This window comes from Varroa destructor, unplaced genomic scaffold (assembly GCF_002443255.2).
Source record: "Varroa destructor unplaced genomic scaffold, Vdes_3.0 BEIS01000001.1, whole genome shotgun sequence".
Taxonomy (NCBI): domain Eukaryota; kingdom Metazoa; phylum Arthropoda; class Arachnida; order Mesostigmata; family Varroidae; genus Varroa; species Varroa destructor.
In genome coordinates, this window is record NW_019211454.1 from 64,734,763 (window position 1) to 64,756,092 (window position 21,330).

General features: G+C 39.0%; 2 protein-coding genes across 6 annotated transcripts; one reads left to right on the plus strand and one right to left on the minus strand.

The window, feature by feature from the left end:
• The first annotated feature begins 22 nt into the window (after nucleotides 1-22).
• Nucleotides 23-6,955, plus strand: LOC111243383 (fumarate hydratase, mitochondrial-like). 2 transcript variants are annotated; one of them, XM_022788866.2, is made up of 11 exons: nucleotides 127-264; nucleotides 1,121-1,289; nucleotides 2,624-2,723; nucleotides 3,142-3,272; nucleotides 3,420-3,509; nucleotides 3,893-4,044; nucleotides 4,507-4,622; nucleotides 4,769-5,004; nucleotides 5,269-5,445; nucleotides 5,529-5,708; nucleotides 6,018-6,955. In XM_022788866.2, the coding sequence occupies exons 3-11, from the start codon at nucleotides 2,702-2,704 to the stop codon at nucleotides 6,222-6,224; spliced, it is 1,311 nt and encodes a 436-aa protein (XP_022644601.1). In that variant the 5' UTR covers nucleotides 127-264; nucleotides 1,121-1,289; nucleotides 2,624-2,701; the 3' UTR covers nucleotides 6,225-6,955. The 2 variants fall into 2 exon arrangements, with proteins under 2 accessions (XP_022644600.1, XP_022644601.1); XM_022788865.2 differs by lacking the exon at nucleotides 1,121-1,289 and having other exon boundaries at nucleotides 23-264.
• A 6,274-nt stretch (nucleotides 6,956-13,229) lies between these two features.
• Seipin (lipid droplet biogenesis associated protein seipin) lies at nucleotides 13,230-20,285 on the minus strand. 4 transcript variants are annotated; one of them, XM_022788868.2, is made up of 6 exons: nucleotides 19,524-20,285; nucleotides 18,058-18,254; nucleotides 16,078-16,338; nucleotides 15,529-15,738; nucleotides 14,988-15,244; nucleotides 13,230-14,703 (listed from the first exon to the last, which is right to left on the minus strand). In XM_022788868.2, the coding sequence occupies exons 1-6, from the start codon at nucleotides 19,536-19,538 to the stop codon at nucleotides 14,501-14,503; spliced, it is 1,143 nt and encodes a 380-aa protein (XP_022644603.1). In that variant the 5' UTR covers nucleotides 19,539-20,285; the 3' UTR covers nucleotides 13,230-14,500. The 4 variants fall into 4 exon arrangements, with proteins under 4 accessions (XP_022644603.1, XP_086848523.1, XP_086848529.1 ...); XM_086992397.1 differs by lacking the exon at nucleotides 19,524-20,285 and adding an exon at nucleotides 18,737-18,975 and having other exon boundaries at nucleotides 13,230-14,700; XM_086992403.1 differs by lacking the exon at nucleotides 19,524-20,285 and adding an exon at nucleotides 18,737-18,971 and having other exon boundaries at nucleotides 18,064-18,254.
• Between the last annotated feature and the right edge of the window lie 1,045 nt (nucleotides 20,286-21,330).

Genomic DNA, 21,330 nt, shown 5'->3' on the forward strand with positions numbered 1-21,330 from the left:
GCTTATTAATAAAGACACTAACGACTGTGGTTGGCTCCATGATCTGCAGCTAGAGCACTAAGTGTAGAGCGGACTTTTCGGGGAGGAGGTCGCGGTGTCTTTGCAGTTTCCCTTCAGTGGTGTGATTCTCTGCGCCGACTCGCTCCATTGTGAGTGTTGAAAATGTTCCGTTCATTATATACTCGCTCTATTCAGTGCAACGGAGCTGGTGGCTCATTAACTCTTCGCTTGCTGGCCGTACCTCAACGAAGCATGGCCGATAAGGTAAGGCAGAATGAAGCTGGAAAATAGAAAAACGACCAAAGTTGATATTTTCTCAGAAGATGATCTATACGATCAGCGATGGAACAGTGCATCGGCCGCTTTAGTCGACCCGGTCTATGGAGCAGGCCCTATTGGCTGGTGGGGCTTTTTAGTACACGCTCTAATGCGGCGCATTGCTTCCGGCAGATGGTATTCTTTCTGCTGCTGACCTTTGCTCACCTGGTTCTCATTTGTCGTTTTCTGAGCAGGAACATGATATAATTTTCTCGTTGGGTTGCCACGGATGCTTTTGGGTAAAAAGTCTGCGGAAATTTGCACGCAGAAAGCATTAGAAAATGACATAGAAACTTTAAACTGATGGCTTTTGGTTGATTTTAAGCGCACACATACATGTACGGAACACAAATATGCGTTCCTTTGTAAGTTTTTCCCCAGCGCTAGTTGTTGAAATACTAATTAGCCGTAATGGTCAAGGTCTAAAATACGCTAATGTATGCATTTACGTTATATGAATAAATCAACAGGCAATTGGTTCGGATAACCGCGCAGTGATGGCAAATTTGTGGGATGGGGTACTTCTTTGGATATATGGTGCAGTGTATTGCTAGAAATTTCGAACTGATAATTGTGCTTCTGACGATCGTGTTCGACTGACATTAAAATATGTATTCGTAGTAAACATCATGTGAACTGATAGAATCGACGGCAAAATGCTCACAGGTTGAATGCAGTGCACGCAAAGCCCAAAACGTGCAAACGTGTATTGGAGCGTGTGAAATAAGTAAATAAGAGCTGCTTAAATATGCCATGCAGGTAATGGCATAATTAAAAAGCTTAGTTTATATCTCATTTTTAGGTCGATTTATGTGCATGAGGCCCAAGGAACCTTATTTCTACCTGGGTCACGTTATGGTATTGTTGATAGCGCGATAACACACATCTTATCTCACTACTGCAAGATATAGCCGGACAGACCAAGGACGACTCTGGTGGCGTGACGGCAATATACTTCTCATCACCTTTGGGTATACACACGATATTTGTGTTGATATTCATCAGTGTAGCCCAATTACTAGTTGTCAATACGAATAAGAATGCGTCTTTACATAAAGACGCATTCTTCATCGTGGCAAACACGACACTAGAGGGGATATACATTGTTATCTCATATATAAACTAAAGACACCACACTGCATTGATGCAGCCCTCTTTAATGTAGTAAATATGTTTCTTTATTCACCTGTACCATGTTTCGTAACAAGTGGGGGGTCATTAAAGGTTTCAACCAGCGACCCCTGTCTTTGTCAGCCAGAAGTTTAGCTATCCTGAAGCCACTGAACAGTTTACACATAAGGTGGATAAGAGAAACTTAAAAATTCTCTTGACGACGCTGATACGATTTGAGTGAATGAGTGGCGCACATAAACAGTCTAAACGAACCGTCACCATGCTTAATTTCTAAGACTGACATGTAAAACAAAAACATGTATTTCAGCAAAATACTCAAAACATGAGAGTCATGTTCGTTCAATATAATCGTCATCCGCCGTGATCACAACTTAAATTCAGTAGCTAAACCACTAACTATTTTTAAAATATTCGTTTAATCTACAAATAGGTTTTGAACAGTGAACTCCTTAACGTGTCGCTCAGATACATTATATACAAAAAAATTAGAGCGGAATTAAATTTTGGGTGGATCGCAAACAGAAGATGTCAAAAATAAAAGCGCTTAAGAGAGCCAAAAAGTTTAAAAATTTCTGTACTTTTTGTAATTTTTGTATCGAAAACCTCGGCATACCAAAAATAGCTTAAAAAGATCCGATTTGCATCAGGAGATTTTTTCTCAGATTGCCGCATGAACTCTAAAAACAATTGGGTTTTTTTTCTGTTTTGGTAGAGGTTTGAAAGATTGAGTTATGATAGATTTTCGCTCGAATTTTTAAAACGACGTACTGGTGTTCCCATAGTATGTGCCCTGCTTAATTCTGAAAAAAACTGCTATTTGTCCGTCCGCTGTGAAGAATAACGCATGGACATAGGCCAGTTTACGACAAACAGCCCAATTAAAGCGCGCCCTGGAGCAAAGCATTCTAGCCCTCTGCAGCATTTGATCTGTGCGACTCAGATTATTTTACGTGAGCCGTAACAGTTCTATGTACGGCCGTGTTAAGTACAGTTTTATCCGCTGGGGTGTAATATATGAAATTGATCTTTAGCCAGCTAGAGCGTAATTTGAATGTGTTATACATTTCATTACACGTATCGCAAATCAATTATAGACAGGGTCACCATTTGAGCTCAAGGTATAGGTCATAGGCTAACAAGGACTGCTATTTCCTGACCATCCTTGTTTTAGGTACGCTTGGAATCGGACACTTTCGGTGAGCTTAAGGTTCCCGCCGATAAATACTATGGTGCACAGACGGCTCGATCCATGATGAACTTTAACATTGGAGGTAAGCAGATTCTATTTCCTTTTATAGTTTTAGTTATTAAGCACTGCTGATTTTCGCTATGGAACATATCAGACATAATAGTGAATAGGGTAGTCTACCTAAACTGGAGTGTACCCTTGACATCTGCAAATTGGATGTTATGGAGCTAGCATGCAAGAAAGTGCGCTTAAATGCAAACTCCGTTAAGGGAGACATAGGAAAACAATATTCAAAAATAACTAGCCTGATGTGTGAGCGTATTTTTTTATAATTGATTATTCTTCCACTAGCTCTCCCATACTAACGTTTTCACAGATCTTGTGTAAAAGAAAATTGTAACTATAAACATAACTAAAAGAAAAGTTATATCTGCGTTCATTTGTTGCCATACCTGTGTTAAACACAATTACAATTGCTTTCTGATATTGTTCACGTTCAGGAGAACGCGAACGAATGCCAGAAGCTGTCATCAAAGCGTTCGCTACTCTTAAGAAAGCAGCTGCCGTTGTTAACAAGGAGTACGGACTTGAGCCCAAACTTTCCGATGCTATTTCAAAAGCCGCCGATGAGGTAAACTGGGAAATCTTCGCACGTCTATGATGAGATTGAACTCATTGGCATTTTTGCACATATATTAATATAAATACGCTACAATATTTTATGGTGAACAGAAAAACTGAAAATCATAACCGTCGTATGTTTTTATGTCTTTCACAGGTGATCAATGGCAAGATCTCTTTGGAGCATTTTCCGCTTGTTATTTGGCAGACCGGATCGGGCACCCAATCCAACATGAATATGAATGAGGTATATACTACTACGATGGCCATTGCCGATTCTTTTCTATTTGTATAGGTGATATGTTACATGCTGTTGTTTGTTTTTTTGTTGTTTGTTTTCGTTTCCGAACAAGTAGTTCCAACAAAAAAAAATCTTCATCTGATCTCGCAACGTTTAACGTGCCCAGAGTTGACGGTCATTTATGCCCTTTTCAAATGCTGACCTTAAACGATTCTGCGCAGCTCGTGCATGCCACTTGATATAGAATTTATCATATTTTTTGCTCCGGATTTCCGCCAGCACCACATTTCGCATCATGCTCTAGGTGAATATCGTGTAGAATATAGTTAAATAACATTTTGTTGTTTGTTTGTTTGTATCGATTCGTATCGTATATTACAATTATGTAGGTTTTAGCCAATCGCGCAATTGAAATGCTTGGTGGAGAATTGGGATCGAAGAAACCTGTTCACCCGAATGATCACGTTAACAAGTCACAGTCTTCTAACGATACGTATCCCACCGCCATGCATATTGCTGTTGCCGTCGAGATTCATCAACGGTATATATGAATCATATTTTGGCTCTTCAGTATACCTCTGACACAAAAGCGTTCCGAGCTGTTGATTTAGCGGAAGTTTAGAAAGATCATGAACATGCATTAAAAAATTGTAACAATTGATTACAAATTTCCCTGAAATGTTTATTATTATGTCTGCTCGATTAATGACGGCTGCGTTACAACGAATTCAGCTGTTTACAAGAGAACAACAATTATTTTTACGCCTAATTTGTTTGAATGAGGACATATTCGACGCCAGCACGTATAGGGAGATCGAAATTAATTCAGGTTATACTAAATGTTGTTTATAATCATGCTAAAAAACATCTTGTGCACAAAAGAAATTTACTGAACTGACAAAAAGGACCTCGAATTTCTAAGAAACGTCACGTGCTTAGGTTTTATGTACGGTGGTGCCATCTAGCCTAGTTTTGTATAAATTAAGTGCATTGGCTTTCACAGACTTATTCCTGGATTGGAGAAGCTACTGTCGGCACTTCGTGAAAAAGAGAACGAATTTGCCACGATAGTCAAAATCGGAAGAACGCATACACAGGACGCTGTACCACTCACCCTCGGTTAGTATAGTTAAGAGAACTTTCTAATTAATTTTTTACAACAAAGCGTCAATGTGCATTTATTGCTGGTACGTAATTATCTTAGCGTTAGACACTCAAGTCTAGACAGGTAACGAAGAATAAAGTAAAGATATTGTGATATTTAGGCCAAGAATTCGGAGGTTATGCAACGCAAATTGAGTTTGGCATCCAACGGGTGAAGGCTGTGTTGCCTCGCCTGTATTATCTCGCTGCTGGCGGTACAGCCGTTGGTACTGGTCTGAATACACACATCGGTTTCGCTGAGAAAATGGCCGAAACAGTGTCCAAACTGACCAACCTGCCGTTTAAAACAGCGCCTAACAAATTCGAGGCTCTTGCCTCCAATGATGCAATGGCTGAGGTGAGAAACCATTATTAATGGTAACAAGAATAGAATTGAATGAACGATTAACTCTCAAAAAGTTGTTCCCTTAGATTTCATTGGTCGGATGGGTAGGGGTTCTTTTCTATAGAGCAGTGGTATTATTGTAATAATAACAGCTTGTATAATGGTGATATACTCAAGGATAACAACGTTTGATTTTTTTGTGTCGTGTCGACTTAACTTGTGCGTTCTTAACTTGACTCAATTATTAGATTGTCAATTGGCATTTCGTTTGTCCAGGTACACGGCGCTCTTAATGTCCTAGCGTGTTCATTGATGAAGATTGCTAACGATATTCGTTTCTTGGGCTCGGGTCCTCGATGTGGTTTTGGTGAGCTGTCTCTCCCTGAAAACGAACCGGGATCCTCGATTATGCCCGGCAAGGTGAACCCTACCCAATGCGAAGCCGTGACGATGGTAAGTACTATAATATAAATAGGTTTTCTCCTATTTAACTTATTACGATTGTAGATATTTAATGTGCAGTGTTTTCTGCGTAGGTTGCAGCTCAAGTGATGGGTAACAATGCGGCCGTCGCGGTAGGCTGTTCGAATGGCCACTTCGAATTAAATGTCTTTAAGCCGATGATTGTGGCTAACGTATTGCGTTCGATCCGACTTATTGCTGACTGCTCCAGTTCTTTTACTGACAATTGTATCACCGGAATCAAACCAAACAAAGTAAGTACATCAGTTTATGTCCTCTTATGTACGAGGTGTACTTTTTAATAGGATTTGAAATATTTCCTGACTTATAAGCACATTTTTGACATGGAGGATTCTATTTAATAGCTGTTTAAACGATCAAACGTGTGGATGAAGTTTTTACGAATCTTTAGTTTTAATGAAACTAACAGAAAGATGTCAATAAATCTATTCTACTGTAATATCATTTTGGGTTCCTTTGAATTATTTTACAAAGCCTAAATACAAACGGCATGTTATATGTTATCTATTTTCTCTGCACTTCATTATATGTGCGCGTTTCAGGATCGTATCACAAAGCTTTTGAACGAGTCTTTGATGTTGGTAACTGCGCTGAACCCGCACATCGGCTACGATAAGGCTGCCTTAATTGCCAAGACAGCTCACAAGGAGGGCTCGACTCTCAAAGCAACTGCAGTAAAGCTTGGCATTCTCACTCCCGAACAGTTTGACCAGCTGGTCGTACCTCTCGATATGCTTGGACCTAAATAGGATGAATTTATAGCGGATAAAGACGCCTGCCTAAGGTTCATGGAGATAGGACGGTAGCATGCGACAAAACATAGCGACGCGTATACATGTCCGTGCCAATGTATAATTAACCGTAACAGCGAGAATGTGAAGATCTGTAAAAACAACAAAAAAAAACATGGCAGCGTCCGAGCACCTGTGTCAGTTTATGTGAAGCAGGAGACCCTTTGGCTGTGTTTATGGCTAGAATTGATGTATTGTGTACGATAATGAATATGATGAAATAACAACTTTTCTATCAAATTAATCTCGTCCACACATTGCAGATTGAAAAAACGTAAGCACACAGCTCCAAAATTACCGTTCCCTTACTGAGCTCTGGGAGCTCTTACATGTCTCAGGGAGCGACTTCGGGGAATGGAACGGGATAGTTCTTCAGTGCCTCGTTTCGTCGCTAAGATTCGTTTACAATCGTCGAGTGGGAGACACGTGCACACAACAATGGGACATATATATTACTAAAAAGAACGAACAAAAAACCGCGAAATCCAAAATGGCAATAAAAAAATAACAATAGCACCAGACGAACAGCATACACCGTAAGGGGTGCAGTAATTAAGCTTAAGTTTTTGACAATTTTAAAATTGTCGTTAAACGATCGTGTTTGGGCTTCACCAATTAAATGTCAAAGTAGTTGCGTGGTTGACAATTAGTCAATAAAACAGCGAACGGACCTTTTAGACCTTATATAAGTCGCCTGTGCGCTTATTCTATTCGATCCACAGCAGAACAAATAGGTACAGTGTAATGGTTATGTTATCGTGTTCAGAATGTCGTATTGATGGCGCAACGATGAACGATAATTGTCTTTATGGAACTGATATTTATATTAGATGACTTGTGTAGTCAATAGCTCCGATGCCTCAAATTACAAAGCGTATCCGGGCCTTCGGCGAAGGACTTCTACCTTGATGAATTGACTATTTATGAACTAGTCACTCAGATTTATTTCTGGCTGCAGGAAGTCATAAGTCGCCTATTCAAGCCCCTTCAGCAGCATACACTGCACCACAACTGAGATTAAGTAAAGAAACAATTTTAGTTTAATGTAGCCTCTGATGAGATGCAACTTTAAATTTGCTACCCAATTTCTAAATCGTTGAGATTGTTTCTCCTTCGAAGCAGAGCCTTACGCATGTTTAATTCAGAGATGACAATTTAAATACGTCTTCGAATTGTTTTTTATTACCCCTAAATGATATATATAGTACTGAAACACTGTTCAATGTTAAACAGTTCTGAAAATTTAGTGAAACGTTTGCTGTCTTAGCAAATGTATACTCGGATCATCGTCCTAGCAAACAATGAAACCTGTCCGGTTGTGACAACGCTGCCCCATTGGCTAAAGCGGATAACGAGGCAAATCGTAATATGGTAATGCGAGACACTGATAGATGTTCCCGATCATCAGATCGCATTGTCCTATCCTACAGGTAGGTCCAAATATTACCGATCTCCTCCGAAACCTTTCTCCTTTCTTTTTCTCTATTTACCGAGATACACCATCATGAAAATGAGTGAACGGATAATTGAAAGAAGGCCTTTATAGAAAGCCTACCCATACAGAGACAGTATCGTATTACTATCCATCGGATTAAATCCGGCGGACCTTCGTATAAACGCGTAGACAAACGGGTTGACTACCTCGTTACAACATGCCGAAAATCGACTCAGCCTCATGATTCAACATGGCTGATGCTGAAAGACGTTGTTGTTCTTAAGTAAATTAATTACACCTTTCCATTTTATTTCCCTAAAGAATAATTTTTTCCAACCCACGTGTCGGTAGATGTTCAACTTGGATAACGCCAACGAGGGTTGCTAGACAAATTGACTGATAAGTATACGCATCTCTAAATAGAATAAGTCATTCTTATGCGCGGTAACTTTTTTTTTTAATCTAACCGGCTATCTAAGGATTAGTAATTCCTATTTACCTTGGATAGTGAGGTAACAACTTGGTTGAGCTAATGCATTGTGGGTTGGTGCAATTGTACTGGACATACTGCCACAGAGCGAATAAAACGCGGTCGCGCTATTCGACTTCTTAGACGTTAGACAATGCAGTTAAGCAACACTATGGCGTTCGATTGTATCAATCTCTACAAGTTCGTGGCCATGGATAATTCCGGGTTTCGACTAATGCTTGTTGTCCTTACACCAACTATTTACTTTCAGTCATCACCAAAGGTTCATCCAAATCCATCACCAAAGATCACAAAATCATCATTTCTAGAAAATGCCTGTACAACGTAAACGGTGTCCGGGCACATTTTTAGCTTTATCAGTAGACGCACTCACCTATTCCACTTGACAGTCATCTGTGGGACTCTAGGAAGATAGCAACCCAAACTTCCTAAAAGTAGGACGACACTGCGGATAGTTATGAGCGTGGACGATTGTTCATACCACAGTCATGTTTGAGCATGATAGTTACACAGATTTCAGTCCGAACTTTGGAAACTGTTTTACTTCACTTTTTGAATTAATTGCAACTGGTAGTACCTGAGCCATTCAAAACAAGTTTTACACAACAGAGTAGAACTTTCGTGTTCACCTATAGACAAATCATATTCTGCGACCTACCTAGCAGTAAATAACTATAACTATAAAATAAGTATCGTCTATTCTGGGTAAAATCACAGCCCTTCCTATAAAGAGCTTTTAACTTTGATAAATAACCAACTTTATCATACCAGCTCAATAATGGCCCATATATTCCCATTTCTGGTCCACGCAATGCTACCTGGTGGAGCTAGATGACCCAACGACATACTGATCTTGAGATTTTCTCGAAATCGATGAAATCTTTTGTTTCTGATCCATAACAACGCTTATTTTCGATTGGTTAAGTTAGCAAATTTTGGCCTCTATAATTTGACTCTCCTATACAGGAACACTTGAAGCGAAAGCCGTTCGTTACTAAACAAATTCGTTTACTATTCTAGCTTCTCTAAGAAAATTGAGATATTGGCGTTTGTTAATTACCCTGTTCGAAATTATTTAAATATTTTTACATGTATGTCTATACACGTATGTATATACAAAAAGACATTTTTTAGTACTTATCAATTTGTATGAAGCATCGATAGTCTAAATCACTCTAAACATCACATCAGAGTTGGGTTTTCATACGATAACAGCCACTCAATAGTTCTTTTCACGGTGTTATAAGCCGCGGTCGTCCCTTGGTCCTAAAAAAACACCTATAAAATATAATGCATATTGTTTGATGTAAAAAAAACGAAGATGCATTGATGCTTTTTTAGCTAGTTTCATGTTTCAAGTTACATGTCGCAGACAATACGACGCTGGTGACCTTTGAAAGCTAACATTTGACAGTAGTAGATACGATGGAATCGTTTGAATGCCTCCATTCAGATTTAGTACCCTGAAGATCAATTCAATTTCTACGAAAAGTTTCATCCGGCCGATCGAAAAAATTTGTCCTACTTATAATCAAGACATGTTATCCGAAAAGAATGGCCCAACCGTGGTTTTGTCGCTTTCCTGCTGAAAATTTCGATGTGAAATATGCACCTTTTAGTCGTGAAATAACTTTATAATATTAATAAGTATAATATTACATAAATTAATAAGTGTATATATGTATATATTAAAAAATACAAATAGAAGATTACTGAAACACTGAACAAGACTGCCATGACCGTAACCAGACGTTTAAACATCAACAGTTCAACAGACAGCTTTATGCCGTTTGAAGTACGAAAAAGTCCGATGTTTCTAGTTTGGGTTCAATTTTCTTTTTTATGCCACGAGGTACCTAAAATATATATTTTTTTCAGTCGTTTCGTATATATCCATAAAAAGTGCTAAACCTGCCTTAAGGACTTTTTTAAATGCTAAATGAACCTATCTTGTAATGCAACTAGAAATTTTGGTATTGCTTTGTCGTTTGTAATTTATACATTGGAAGTTACGCGGAACACTCTCGTCTTTCACATAATTTCTTCTTCAGAGCACAGTGCTGTTTGTTTTGAACGTAAGCACTTTTGTCACTTCTTTCGATGCCCATCGTTGGAGCGGAAGCACGATATATATATATATATATATATGTATATACATCAGAGTGAACCTTCATTGGGCCCCGCCATTAACGCCGGAGGTTCATCGAGACCAGTGAATATTTCTTTAATAAGTGCCTGCTTACTTTATTGTTAGAAAATTTATATCTTTAAAAGCATATAAAAGAAATAATTTTCTTACGCAGTTTCTTCACACTTGACAGTTACAGCAGGTGATCCACACACAGAATGAACTTTATTTTCCAGTTATAATAATTATAATTTTGAATTATCATATTCACTTCACTCATCCGTAAAAAAATTGTGCTGTGGTACACAGACCATATGACATTTCACCTGCCGGATTCTATTGCCGATTAACTACACATAATAGCACTCCGTTGTGACTTTCTTTTTTGCTTCGTAACATTGCAACAGGTACCATTGATTATTGTTACTGATTCCAGATAGCTTTTAGGCTACCCTTGAACAATGTACCAACATTGCAAATATGACAGATATTTGATCCGTAAATTCTCAACAAAGCGCTAATGTTAAATGTTACAACTAGATGTTTTCCTCTTGTTTACAAGGGAAATTCGTGCTCCAAATCCCAATAGAGGGGTTCGCCATGTACAACATTTATTGTTATTGTTCGGTGACTTCCCGCACCTTTCAACGATAGCATCACCTTATCCACATGTAGATGAGGGGCAAATAACGATCTAGTATGGAGGAATACACATTGTCAATGTTGCAAAATATTGTGAGAAATTATATTAGGATTGTAAGTGAGAGAAGCGGGCATGAGCCTGTGTAAAGGTTTTAGAAATCATGTCTAATGAACGCACCGAATGCGGGGGTTAAAATTGCGAATAGGGAAACGGCACTTACTAGTATCAATCCCACGTTTACAGGAACACTCGTGTGTAGGCACTCATTGCATAAAATTTTCTTTTACATTTAAACCGAATCTAATTCGGTGTTATATTTTGCATGAAACAAAGCTTTCAAAAACAGACATTCGTTCTATTTTATTTATAATACTAATGTTCCTTATTCATATAGAGTTATTGGAATAGATTAATAGCTAACTTGTGATTACGATGATAGAACTTCCGATAATTTTAAGCTGAAGTCCGTCGATTTACGATATTTCAGCAATTCAAACACTAAACTGTTCTTTTGTGTTTAGGATAGCCTTACGTGAGTGATAAAGTTCGTTAAAAAATCAGCTCAAATGACGTTGATCTAGGTATTTGCTTGATATGGATCTGTGAATTTATACTATATTATTATACACGAATTCATAATAATACCTACTCCTATCGTTTCGAATCCCATAACTCACCCAGTTTCATAGTAAACATAATGTTATCTCATATCATAAGATCAACAAGAAATCAAATCTTTTCTTTTTACAAGACACCTCTTAAATAAACTTTCTAAAGTCTATTGTCTCATAGATACCTATATCAATGTTTCATACTCAACGAGTCAAAATAACATTAGATGGCTATGTCTGTTATATCGGAGTGCAAAGAAGAAAATTTCGGCAAACAATGTACTTTTTCAAATTACTAAGCATAAAATATAACTAGCGCGGAGCACAACAACGAGCGCCGAGATCTGCATTGACTCTGGCCACCCGATAGAATCGCGATAGCATTTGATAAAAAAAAATATTACTCACGGTGCAGTTGTCAGGTTCATATTAATTTTACTTGTCCAAGGCGATTAAAATGAAAAGGATCGTTGAGGCGTCAATTGATTTTGTGTTTATACGAAATTAATCGCGTAGTAGAATTCATAATGACGTTTAGATGTCTTTTTTTTTGTTTTGACCTCGGCGGAACTTGAACTAGCTTTTCCCTAATCTGAGGCCTAGCTGTTTCAGCCATTGGCCACACTAACACGAATTTCCAAATCCCTCTTAATAACTTGGCGGTTCGATAATCGTTTCTAGACGGTTACTTATACTGAGATTTCGATTATTTTCACATTTTTGAAATGTATTCACGGGTGATCCTCAAAATGGTTATCTGTGGAAAGAATTATCCTAGCCAAAATTTATAATATATTGTATAAATCTTTGAGGACACTAATTTTTATTTATACTAAAAAAAAACTGTTTCGACGAAACAGTGGAAAAGAAAAGTGGCCCTCAACGTGGACAACACTTTTTCGTAAAAATAGAAGAAAAACAAGGAAGTTTTTTTCAATTATTAAAATTACAGGGTAAAAGGGTCACTACCGTCATTGCATAATGAGGCTGCTATGTCAAGCAGCTGTCGCAAAAGTCGACGGTAGATTCACCTCACTTTTCGGGCCATATCCTCTGGATGATGGCTTCTACATAATTAGCTTCAGTATTGTTGGAATATAACAATGGGCGCCCATTGTTCAGTTTGTGGGCTGCGTTTTTTTATGACACATCATGTCATGCAGGAAACTTGAAAACAAAATCTTCAGAGTAAACAAAACACATTGTTAGCTGCATTGTAAGCTAAGCTGCCGAAATCGAAGTGAATGCTCACTAGTGGTGCAAATTTACGTTTGTCTAGGGCCATTCGTGTTTCCGGCGACCAGTTTCCTCGTTTCTTACTAGCCATATTTCCTTACTTGCTATTGTAACAGAGCGCTAGGCCTAATGATTTCTTGATACTTTTCCCATATCGTTGCCTCGATTTCCCATATATGATATAATTCCATTTATTTGAATAGTTTTGTAGTATAGTATGCTTCAAATTTTTGTTATTCATAAGTGCTTGACTAGACATATGGCACTATTAATAACATATGGCGTATCTATACGATAAATTTCATTTTACATTTTATATATATATATATATGTATGTATGCTTCCTTCAGTTCTACTTTTTGACTTTCCCTTCAGCTCTATATACTCAACCCCACAGTTGTTAGGATTCAAGCGAACCGATAATGATAAAATGTTTATTATTGAACAGAATCTCTTCTTTCCTTTTACATATCAACGTAATCGTTGTTAGGTCGTGGTTCTTCCAGAACATTAGTATCTAAGGAAAATATATCGAAGCATTTTGATGTAAAAAGCGGGGACAATACGCAACAATGAATGGTTGCTTATTTAGACTGACTTCCGAACCCTTCGATTGGCATAGACCTAAAAGGTCGACGATGAATTGCTTAAGCCTCAACTTTTGCTGTTGGTTTTAAACTATGTCTATTAAATGTCGAAATTGTAGATTTCGACAATTGTACACAGTTGAGTACAAAACTTTATTGTTTGCAACTAAATTAGGGGGCAAAGTAATGTTATGTTGGTACTGTAGTAATTTTTCTCGTTCATAAGCATCTCTTCGACTGCATATACGTTCACCTAAATCATGTTACATATATCGATCTTGTTATATATAAGCATGATTCCATGCACGAACGCACCAAACTTTACCCTAGTCCCTTTAAAGTAAAATTCGTAAATACTCCAGCTAATATAATAATAACGGATCGCTAAACGGAATTGTATATACTTGAGTACATTCCAGTTAAAATACTTATTGTTATTTACTCTATGCTAACAGTTAGTTGCGATAGCTTAAAAACAGGCGATATTATCAGCATCTCATTAGAACTGATTCATCATACAGCAGCCACTTACAATTGTTTGCAAAACCTTGTAGATCAAGGAACTTCATGCGTTCTATAGTCGCCTGTTGATTCTACATAACATATATATAATATATATACACACATCATGCCTACTATTTCTAAACATATATACAATTTTTTACTGTTAGTATAAGTCAGTGTCAGAAATTCGTTTATCATATGTTACGAGGCATTACCAGAAATTTATACTTGTCCGCCGCATAGCTTAGTCTGTCTATATATGAATTATTGTGATTTTATCAAAAGGTCATCGATTCGTAAGAACTATGCGATATTTTTAGATGGCGCATCGATACAACTCGAAATTTCTGCATGTACAGTTAGTAATTGTACTAGAAGCGTTTTGACTGGAATCGCCGGTAATTGCTATCGTGAACTCTTTTCTTTGCTAATAGAAATCTGTATTTTTAAAACTTTTCTTGTAATTTCTAATTTTTATGCCGAAAAGCCCTGTGTAGAAGGGCTTCACTTGAGGCTATCCGGAGCCTGCGATAGTAGCATTTACTATTATGAACACTTGCTAATAAACCACAATTGGTTGGAAAAAGTATCCGCTACGTATTATGCTTCCTTGTCTTTCTGAATTCCGACAACTTGCTTGGCTATTGAAGCTACCTTACCCGGTATAGGAACAGGACTCCAACGAAGGCCTGTGTCAACCAGGATGGCAGCATAAGGTTGTAGTTTTCCTACGAAAGGTACAAGAGAGGCAATTTTCCTGACGATGTTTGCAAGCTTAGGCAATTCCTTGTCGACTTCATCTACTAATAAGGTGCAACAGACAGAGTAGAAATTTGCAAATTAGGTCGAATTACACCATCTTTGAGCTAACTCGTGAATGGTGATCTAAGCAATTAAAAAAATGACTAACAATTTAACCAAAATGATCTATTTCAGTCAATCCCTATCGAATGGATTTACAAAAGCCCCACTACGAAAAGTATGAATATTTTTATAAATAATCTTAGAAACCGTTTGCTTACAACTGACTTAATAAATAGGTAGATGCTGGTGTGAAAAACAAATTTTAAATGTTTGGAAAAGTTACCCCCGTCAGATAGTTGTGTGGTGGTTTTGCCGTCAGCAAGCGTTTGTCTTTCAGCTCCGTTCTTCTCTGCGGAAATAACTGAGTCAGCTTTGCGTTTCATGGCCGCTCTATTTATTGCTGCGCTCCTGGCGACAAAACTGATCACGCTGAAAAGCCGATTACGTATCCAGAAGAGAGCAGTGGCTACCCATAAGGCAACGAAGTTCGCCATGCATCCAGTCGCAGCACACGTTAACGGCCACCGGTACATCAGGTAGCTGCGAAAAAATCAAGTAACTGACTGTTTCACGTGACAATGTAATTTGAGAATTATGACGGTGATAATCTTTGTGAGGATGATTATTATTATGCATACAGATACAATTGTCCACTATTAATAGTATAAACTAGCGTGAAGCTCAGCGGCTTGACCCGTGAAACTGACTTCGCGAAATGTTTCCTCTTTTCCATGCCTCTCATTTACGTTCCCCACACCCTCGTTCTCTTCCCGTCTGAGTGCTATATTAAGCCCAGACTACATTTTGACCCCAGTCGAACTGACCGCAAACCGCCGAAGTCCGCATAGATGCGAAGTTTGGCCGAGTAGATTTGGATATTGGTGGAATGCAGTTCGATGTAGGCAACTGCCGCGAAGTCGTTATTGCCACGAGGAAGATCAACGAACGAATCAAACATCGGCAGTCGCACAAGTTGTTTTTCTTTACCCTCACCCAACAACAGCGACGGAAGCGCCACTATCGTGTGCAACATTCTGAAACAGAATATGAACACTTGTCAAGGTTCGGTTTCTGAAGGACGCATTTATACTATAGATAAAACACAGTAACAGATCCTTGAATCCATATAGTGAAATATATCTCATATAGGCATTTGAGGTCAAGTTATTATTTCATTATTGATTGACTGACTCATCTTCGAATTTCGGTTAGTGCAATAAAAAAGTCAGGTTGCATAGACGGAATGGATGCGGCATTGCTAAAATGGTTCACTCCCCGTACACTAACCAGTTGCTCCGCACTAACCGAAAGTATCTATGAAATGGACACGCGATCTAAAGCGATGACTACTGGCTTCTAACGAAAAGACCAACCTCAACACCAGGCTTCGGTAAACGAGAACTCCGGATCGCTGGGCCGCCTTTAATATCTGTCCGTTTGGCGCTCGCATTTCAACTGAAGCCATGAACATCCCCACGTCGAAGTTTGTTTCGGACTCAGGAAGTTCGAGATTTAGCTCTATCCGGTACTCGGTACCCGGTGAAAGCGCCGGTAGAAAATGAGCGGGATCGTCTCCGAGCCAAACTTCGGCGACGGGATGTTGACACTGATCTGTGATTTTACACGGACGCATACTAGAACAAACCAGAAACTAATAAGAATTCTCATGGAAGCGAACATATCCTGTTTCCGTTTCCACGGTATTACAAACTTCACATAAGACACTGCGAAATAGAAAACGCAGAAAGTGAAAGGATGTCGGAAGGCTAATGAACGTTTGGTACAATAATAATAATAAAAATGACGGCTGCAGACTACTTACCTGACCTGTGTTCTTATCTCTGACAGTTAAAAAGTCGACCCGTAACACTATGCATTACCTAATAGGGCTGGTTTACTTTATTTAGCTTTTGCTTAATCATTTCCGATCGATTCGTTACATGCTAAATGAACTTCACAAAGGTTTTTAAATTTCGGTTCATACTTAATGACGTATATGCAATAATAATTTCGTAAATAAATGACGCTAATTAAATTTAGATACGATTAAGTGAATATCAATGAACTACTCAACGATGTAAAATATAAGTAAATGTTCCGTAGTACAACAATTTACATAATTTTTAATAATAACATCGAAATAATCCTCTATCAGCTAATCGTTGATTACACTATAGATAAACAAGGGCAGTTACTACTTATGTAAAACCTGTGCACTTTAGCCATTCGAACTGTTAGTTATTTTTGCATCGACAAATCTACAAAGGTTAAAGCTCATTAGGCAATTTGCCAAACTTCATGGTACATTGGAGCTTCATGCTGGTGGATACGAGCCGACTAAATTGTCGTCTACAATCTTTGTGTTTTCTTGGGTATCATCGCCCATAGGTACTACCGATGAAGCGATGGCATACAGGGGAAGTAATGAGCCATGCAAATACTGAGTGGTTTTGCCAGCTTCTTAAAGGATAGCGACAACGCATGTCATGTTCGTCGCTCACCTAAACAAGGCAAAAAATTGTAAGAGCGCAATATGGTAGCGTCTTAAAAAAATGTGGAGATCTCATCTTGTCCCGTCCAACTGGATCTATACTTCTATGCCAGCGATAAGACCATCTTTTCTATTCAACCAATGATCTGCGCCTACCCAAGACTTTTCAAGAAACGTGGTCCATGTGATAAACGGTCAGCCAGCGATGATTGCGATGATGAGAGTGCCGCTTGAACATAACGTGTCAGTAACTTCGCCGCAATCCTTAAATGTAGTCAGCATTTTGAAACAACGGAGCAGAGCCTATAACTCCATGACACACATCTCTGGACAAAGTGCTAGAACAGCAGGAAAATGAAGGAGACAGCGGCTTCTAAGGCTCACCTAATTCCTCCTCAATAATGCCATACAGTATATATGCTATTATGCAATTCGTTAACATAAAAGTGTCATTTAATATACTTGAGATGTTAAACAATTTCCATGTTGTGACCATATACACCTTCTAATTGCCGTGAACGCATGCTCACAATTAGAGGATGCGCGTAGTAGCGTTTCATGCTTATCTATTTACAGTATACTCAAAGTTACTTTTCTATTTAGATATGATAGCTGGTGGAAAGCATGACGTTTTACATTCCGAATATTCACTCATTAAAAAAAAAATTAGTTGCCAGTATTTTCTCGGCAGCGAAATCGAACGGAGGGCGTGCATTAGGCGCGTCGGCAGCGAAATCGAACGGAGGGGGTACATTAAGCGCGTCGGCAGTGGCGTCGCAGAAGTCGTAACAGCACCTCGGACATGGACACAAAGACAAAAACAATAGCGGTAGAATACGACAGAGAAAGTTGTCACACGTACGCATACTTGAAGTGTACATCGCGTTCGATCTGAACCCTCGGTATGAGGGCCCAATAGGCCGCTAGGTATCCGGTGAAACTGAGAATGAAGAAAAGCGAAGATAGCGTTGTAAACATGACGGAGTTGACGATTACGAAGCGGGCCGGCCTGCCAACTAAACTTCTGAACCAGTTCAACAAAAACATGATGATGCGAAACTGAAAATAAACATTAGATATAACGAATATTATCAGTAGGTCGATAAAATTTTGCTATTTGTATTAGATCATAACATTACTACAGTTTGTATGGGAGAGAAGACAGTTCGCACTTTTAGATTCGTACCCACCCGATATCTCTCGTTAAGTTAACGAATGGATTACGTTTTTACAGAGGAAGAAATAGTGCACCATGATTTCTCTGATGGTAGTATTTTGTTGTCTAGAAGCAAGTTGAAATAATTATTGAGCCCGTGTTTAGCCGAAGGAGCGAACATCTTCTCATGGAATGGATCATTAATCTAACAGTCATAGGGCGATAAATTTTCTGAGCTGTTCTATTTGATAAAACCAGTAAACGTCAAAGGTCGTTCAAGAAAGTGAAATACTGGGCTTGGTGATGGAGGCACCCAGCCCAAGCATCCCTTAGTCTATCTGAGCGCAATGAAAACAAACAGGGCGAAAGTTGTGATGATTAGTACGTTTAGAATTGCCGACAACATCCTCGGACTGGTTCAGTCGGAAAACACGGCCGCTTGAGGTGAGCCTCACTAGACTTGCTATGTAAAGTACTATTCAATCTATAAAATTCGGTACGGGTCGCACTCTTCGTTTCACTACTAGCTTGAGTTCGGCCTCCAATCAATCTTGATGTGAATACCGCTAATTCAATTTGGAATTCGAATGGAAAATCAACCAGCCAATGCGTTCGCAATGGCCGACAGAACAGAGCGATGCCTTTGTACCACGTTCATAAGCAATTCAACAACAGTCGGCGACAATACGCATATGCGTAAAGAGATGTGTTCACGCAAACTGCTAGTGCCGTCTTATACATACTGTTATAGTGCCAGTAAATTGAAAGCAAAGCAGCTGTTCGGATCGATCTACGAGAGGACACCTGGATAATAGGTGGCCACACAACGTTGTTTAATAGAATATGACATGGCCCTCGACAAAAAATATGCTATCATGTAACCGACTAGATCGGATCCGTGCAAGCGACGGCACCGCTGCTGACCCTTGCCTCCCGTTCTATTGTCAAGGCTTAATCGCTGCTCCATTGTTTCGATATTGCTTCAGAATTACTACGATGAAAAATAATCTTCCCAGTCATTTCCCAGAACTCCCAGTCATTTGAAGATGTTCAACTCAAAATCAGGCTCACAGTTCGCAATGCTACAGCAGTGGCTGGACTGCTTACGAGTATACCCTGTGGAGTCTACTGATATCAATATAGTTCTCTGAGCGTAAAAATGGTAAACTTACTAGTAGGAACAGCATCCTGATATGCTGGGGTTACTTCGTTCTTGATGTCTATATGACATACGCCCTCCGGGATAACATCACACTTTCGAATGCTGTACGAAGTTACATAATTCTATCAATTCGAGTTGCTTACGGAACAACTGATAGTTAATGGACACTCAGCACATAGTAGTTTTGAGCGTCTGTATTCGATTTTAACTCGAATTCCACTATTGATTTGCTTTCCCCCAGGCGTCGTCCATCTCGTCGCACGATACAAGATTCGACGCAATGGGAACAACATTCGAGCTCGTCAACAGGTTCAGGTTCACTTTGTTCTATGTCAGATTTCGCCTTAACGCACTCGGTAGCGGATGCGTATCCACGCGCGTGAATATAGTACGCGTACGCTAGAAACAAGAGCTTTCTGTTAGCGGAGCGTTTTTCGTTAAAACTCCAGCAACAATCCTCGGCGATTCAGGTAAATCAGTACAATTTATGATCCCCTTGCGCTTGTGCTGTCGTATGTTTACCCTCAGCACTGGAGCCGGCAGAAGGCAAGACGTTTCACGAAGGACGGTTTTCAATCCAGCAAGTACCGGCAACAATTGGTAGAAAACCAATTGTGTACTGGCCGATGCTGCTGTTCCTCTTTCCTCTACAGCGCACTACTTTGGGTTGGCACTTGTCGACCTTCTTGATCCATCTTCATTGACGACGCAGTCATATCGTCTAGCGCATTGCCTCTACCGCCACTCACGGTATCTGGATTATCTACACGAGCTGTTTTGCCGTAGCGCGTATGGTGAGGGTAGTCAGAGATACGGGGGTGAGAGCGTCACTCGATCAAAGACGACTAGTGGGAGAAGCAAAGGCGATTGGCCCGCAGGGAATATTGACAGTTGTCTGCGTACAGCTAACGTCTTCAATGTTATGCAAAGCTCCATTTGCAATGTTCTATTAGGTAACACGTTAGAGAGGCGTCATTTATCATATCTCTGAATCGACTTGAAGTGACTTCAATAACAAATAGGTGAAGTTTAACCGATTTTGGTAGAAGAAAACAATGTAACTGCTGCCCTGTGCCTCGACAACAGCATCAAAACATTAGAATAGCCAAGTTAAGATCGTAATTAGTAATTCTAATGGTATTATGAACTAAAGAGCACAATGGCAAACTTACAACGGACCAACGCGAAAGAAGCCATCACGTGGCTTCGTTATGCCTAAAGCTAAACACTAAACTACGATTTTTATCAGGAAACGTTGCGGCGTTAAAGTTCTGAAGCAAGGCATGGAGACGCGATTTAACATGGATAAGTACATATATATATATAGGCTTAGAAAACAATAGTAATAGACATCTAATTCGAACGCGGCTGGAGTTGTTTTTATTTTATTATATTATAATATTATTTTTTAATTAATAATATTATATTATTAATAATAATATTACCCTTTCACAGTATATACGCATGCAAAATTATGCTAGCAGACATGCGTCACCAGCATTTTAACATTTCATACTGCGCGCCTTACACGTTATCATCGGCATAAGGGTTTGCAAGAATGCTTGCACAAAAGGCACTCTCGCCAAAGAAACGGAGTGCGACCTGCCTTGCTAAATACTAAGAAACATCGCCATAACGCACATAATTGGCTAACCAGAAAATCAACTAGCTTTTGCTGTTTACAGACAGAAAGTAATTATCATGAAATTATTAACTGAACAAACATTTAATACGCCAATAATATATTGCTCATTTTTCCAAAGATTAACGGGTTCGTCTATGAACATCCTTCGACAAAATAGGCCTAAATCAGCATG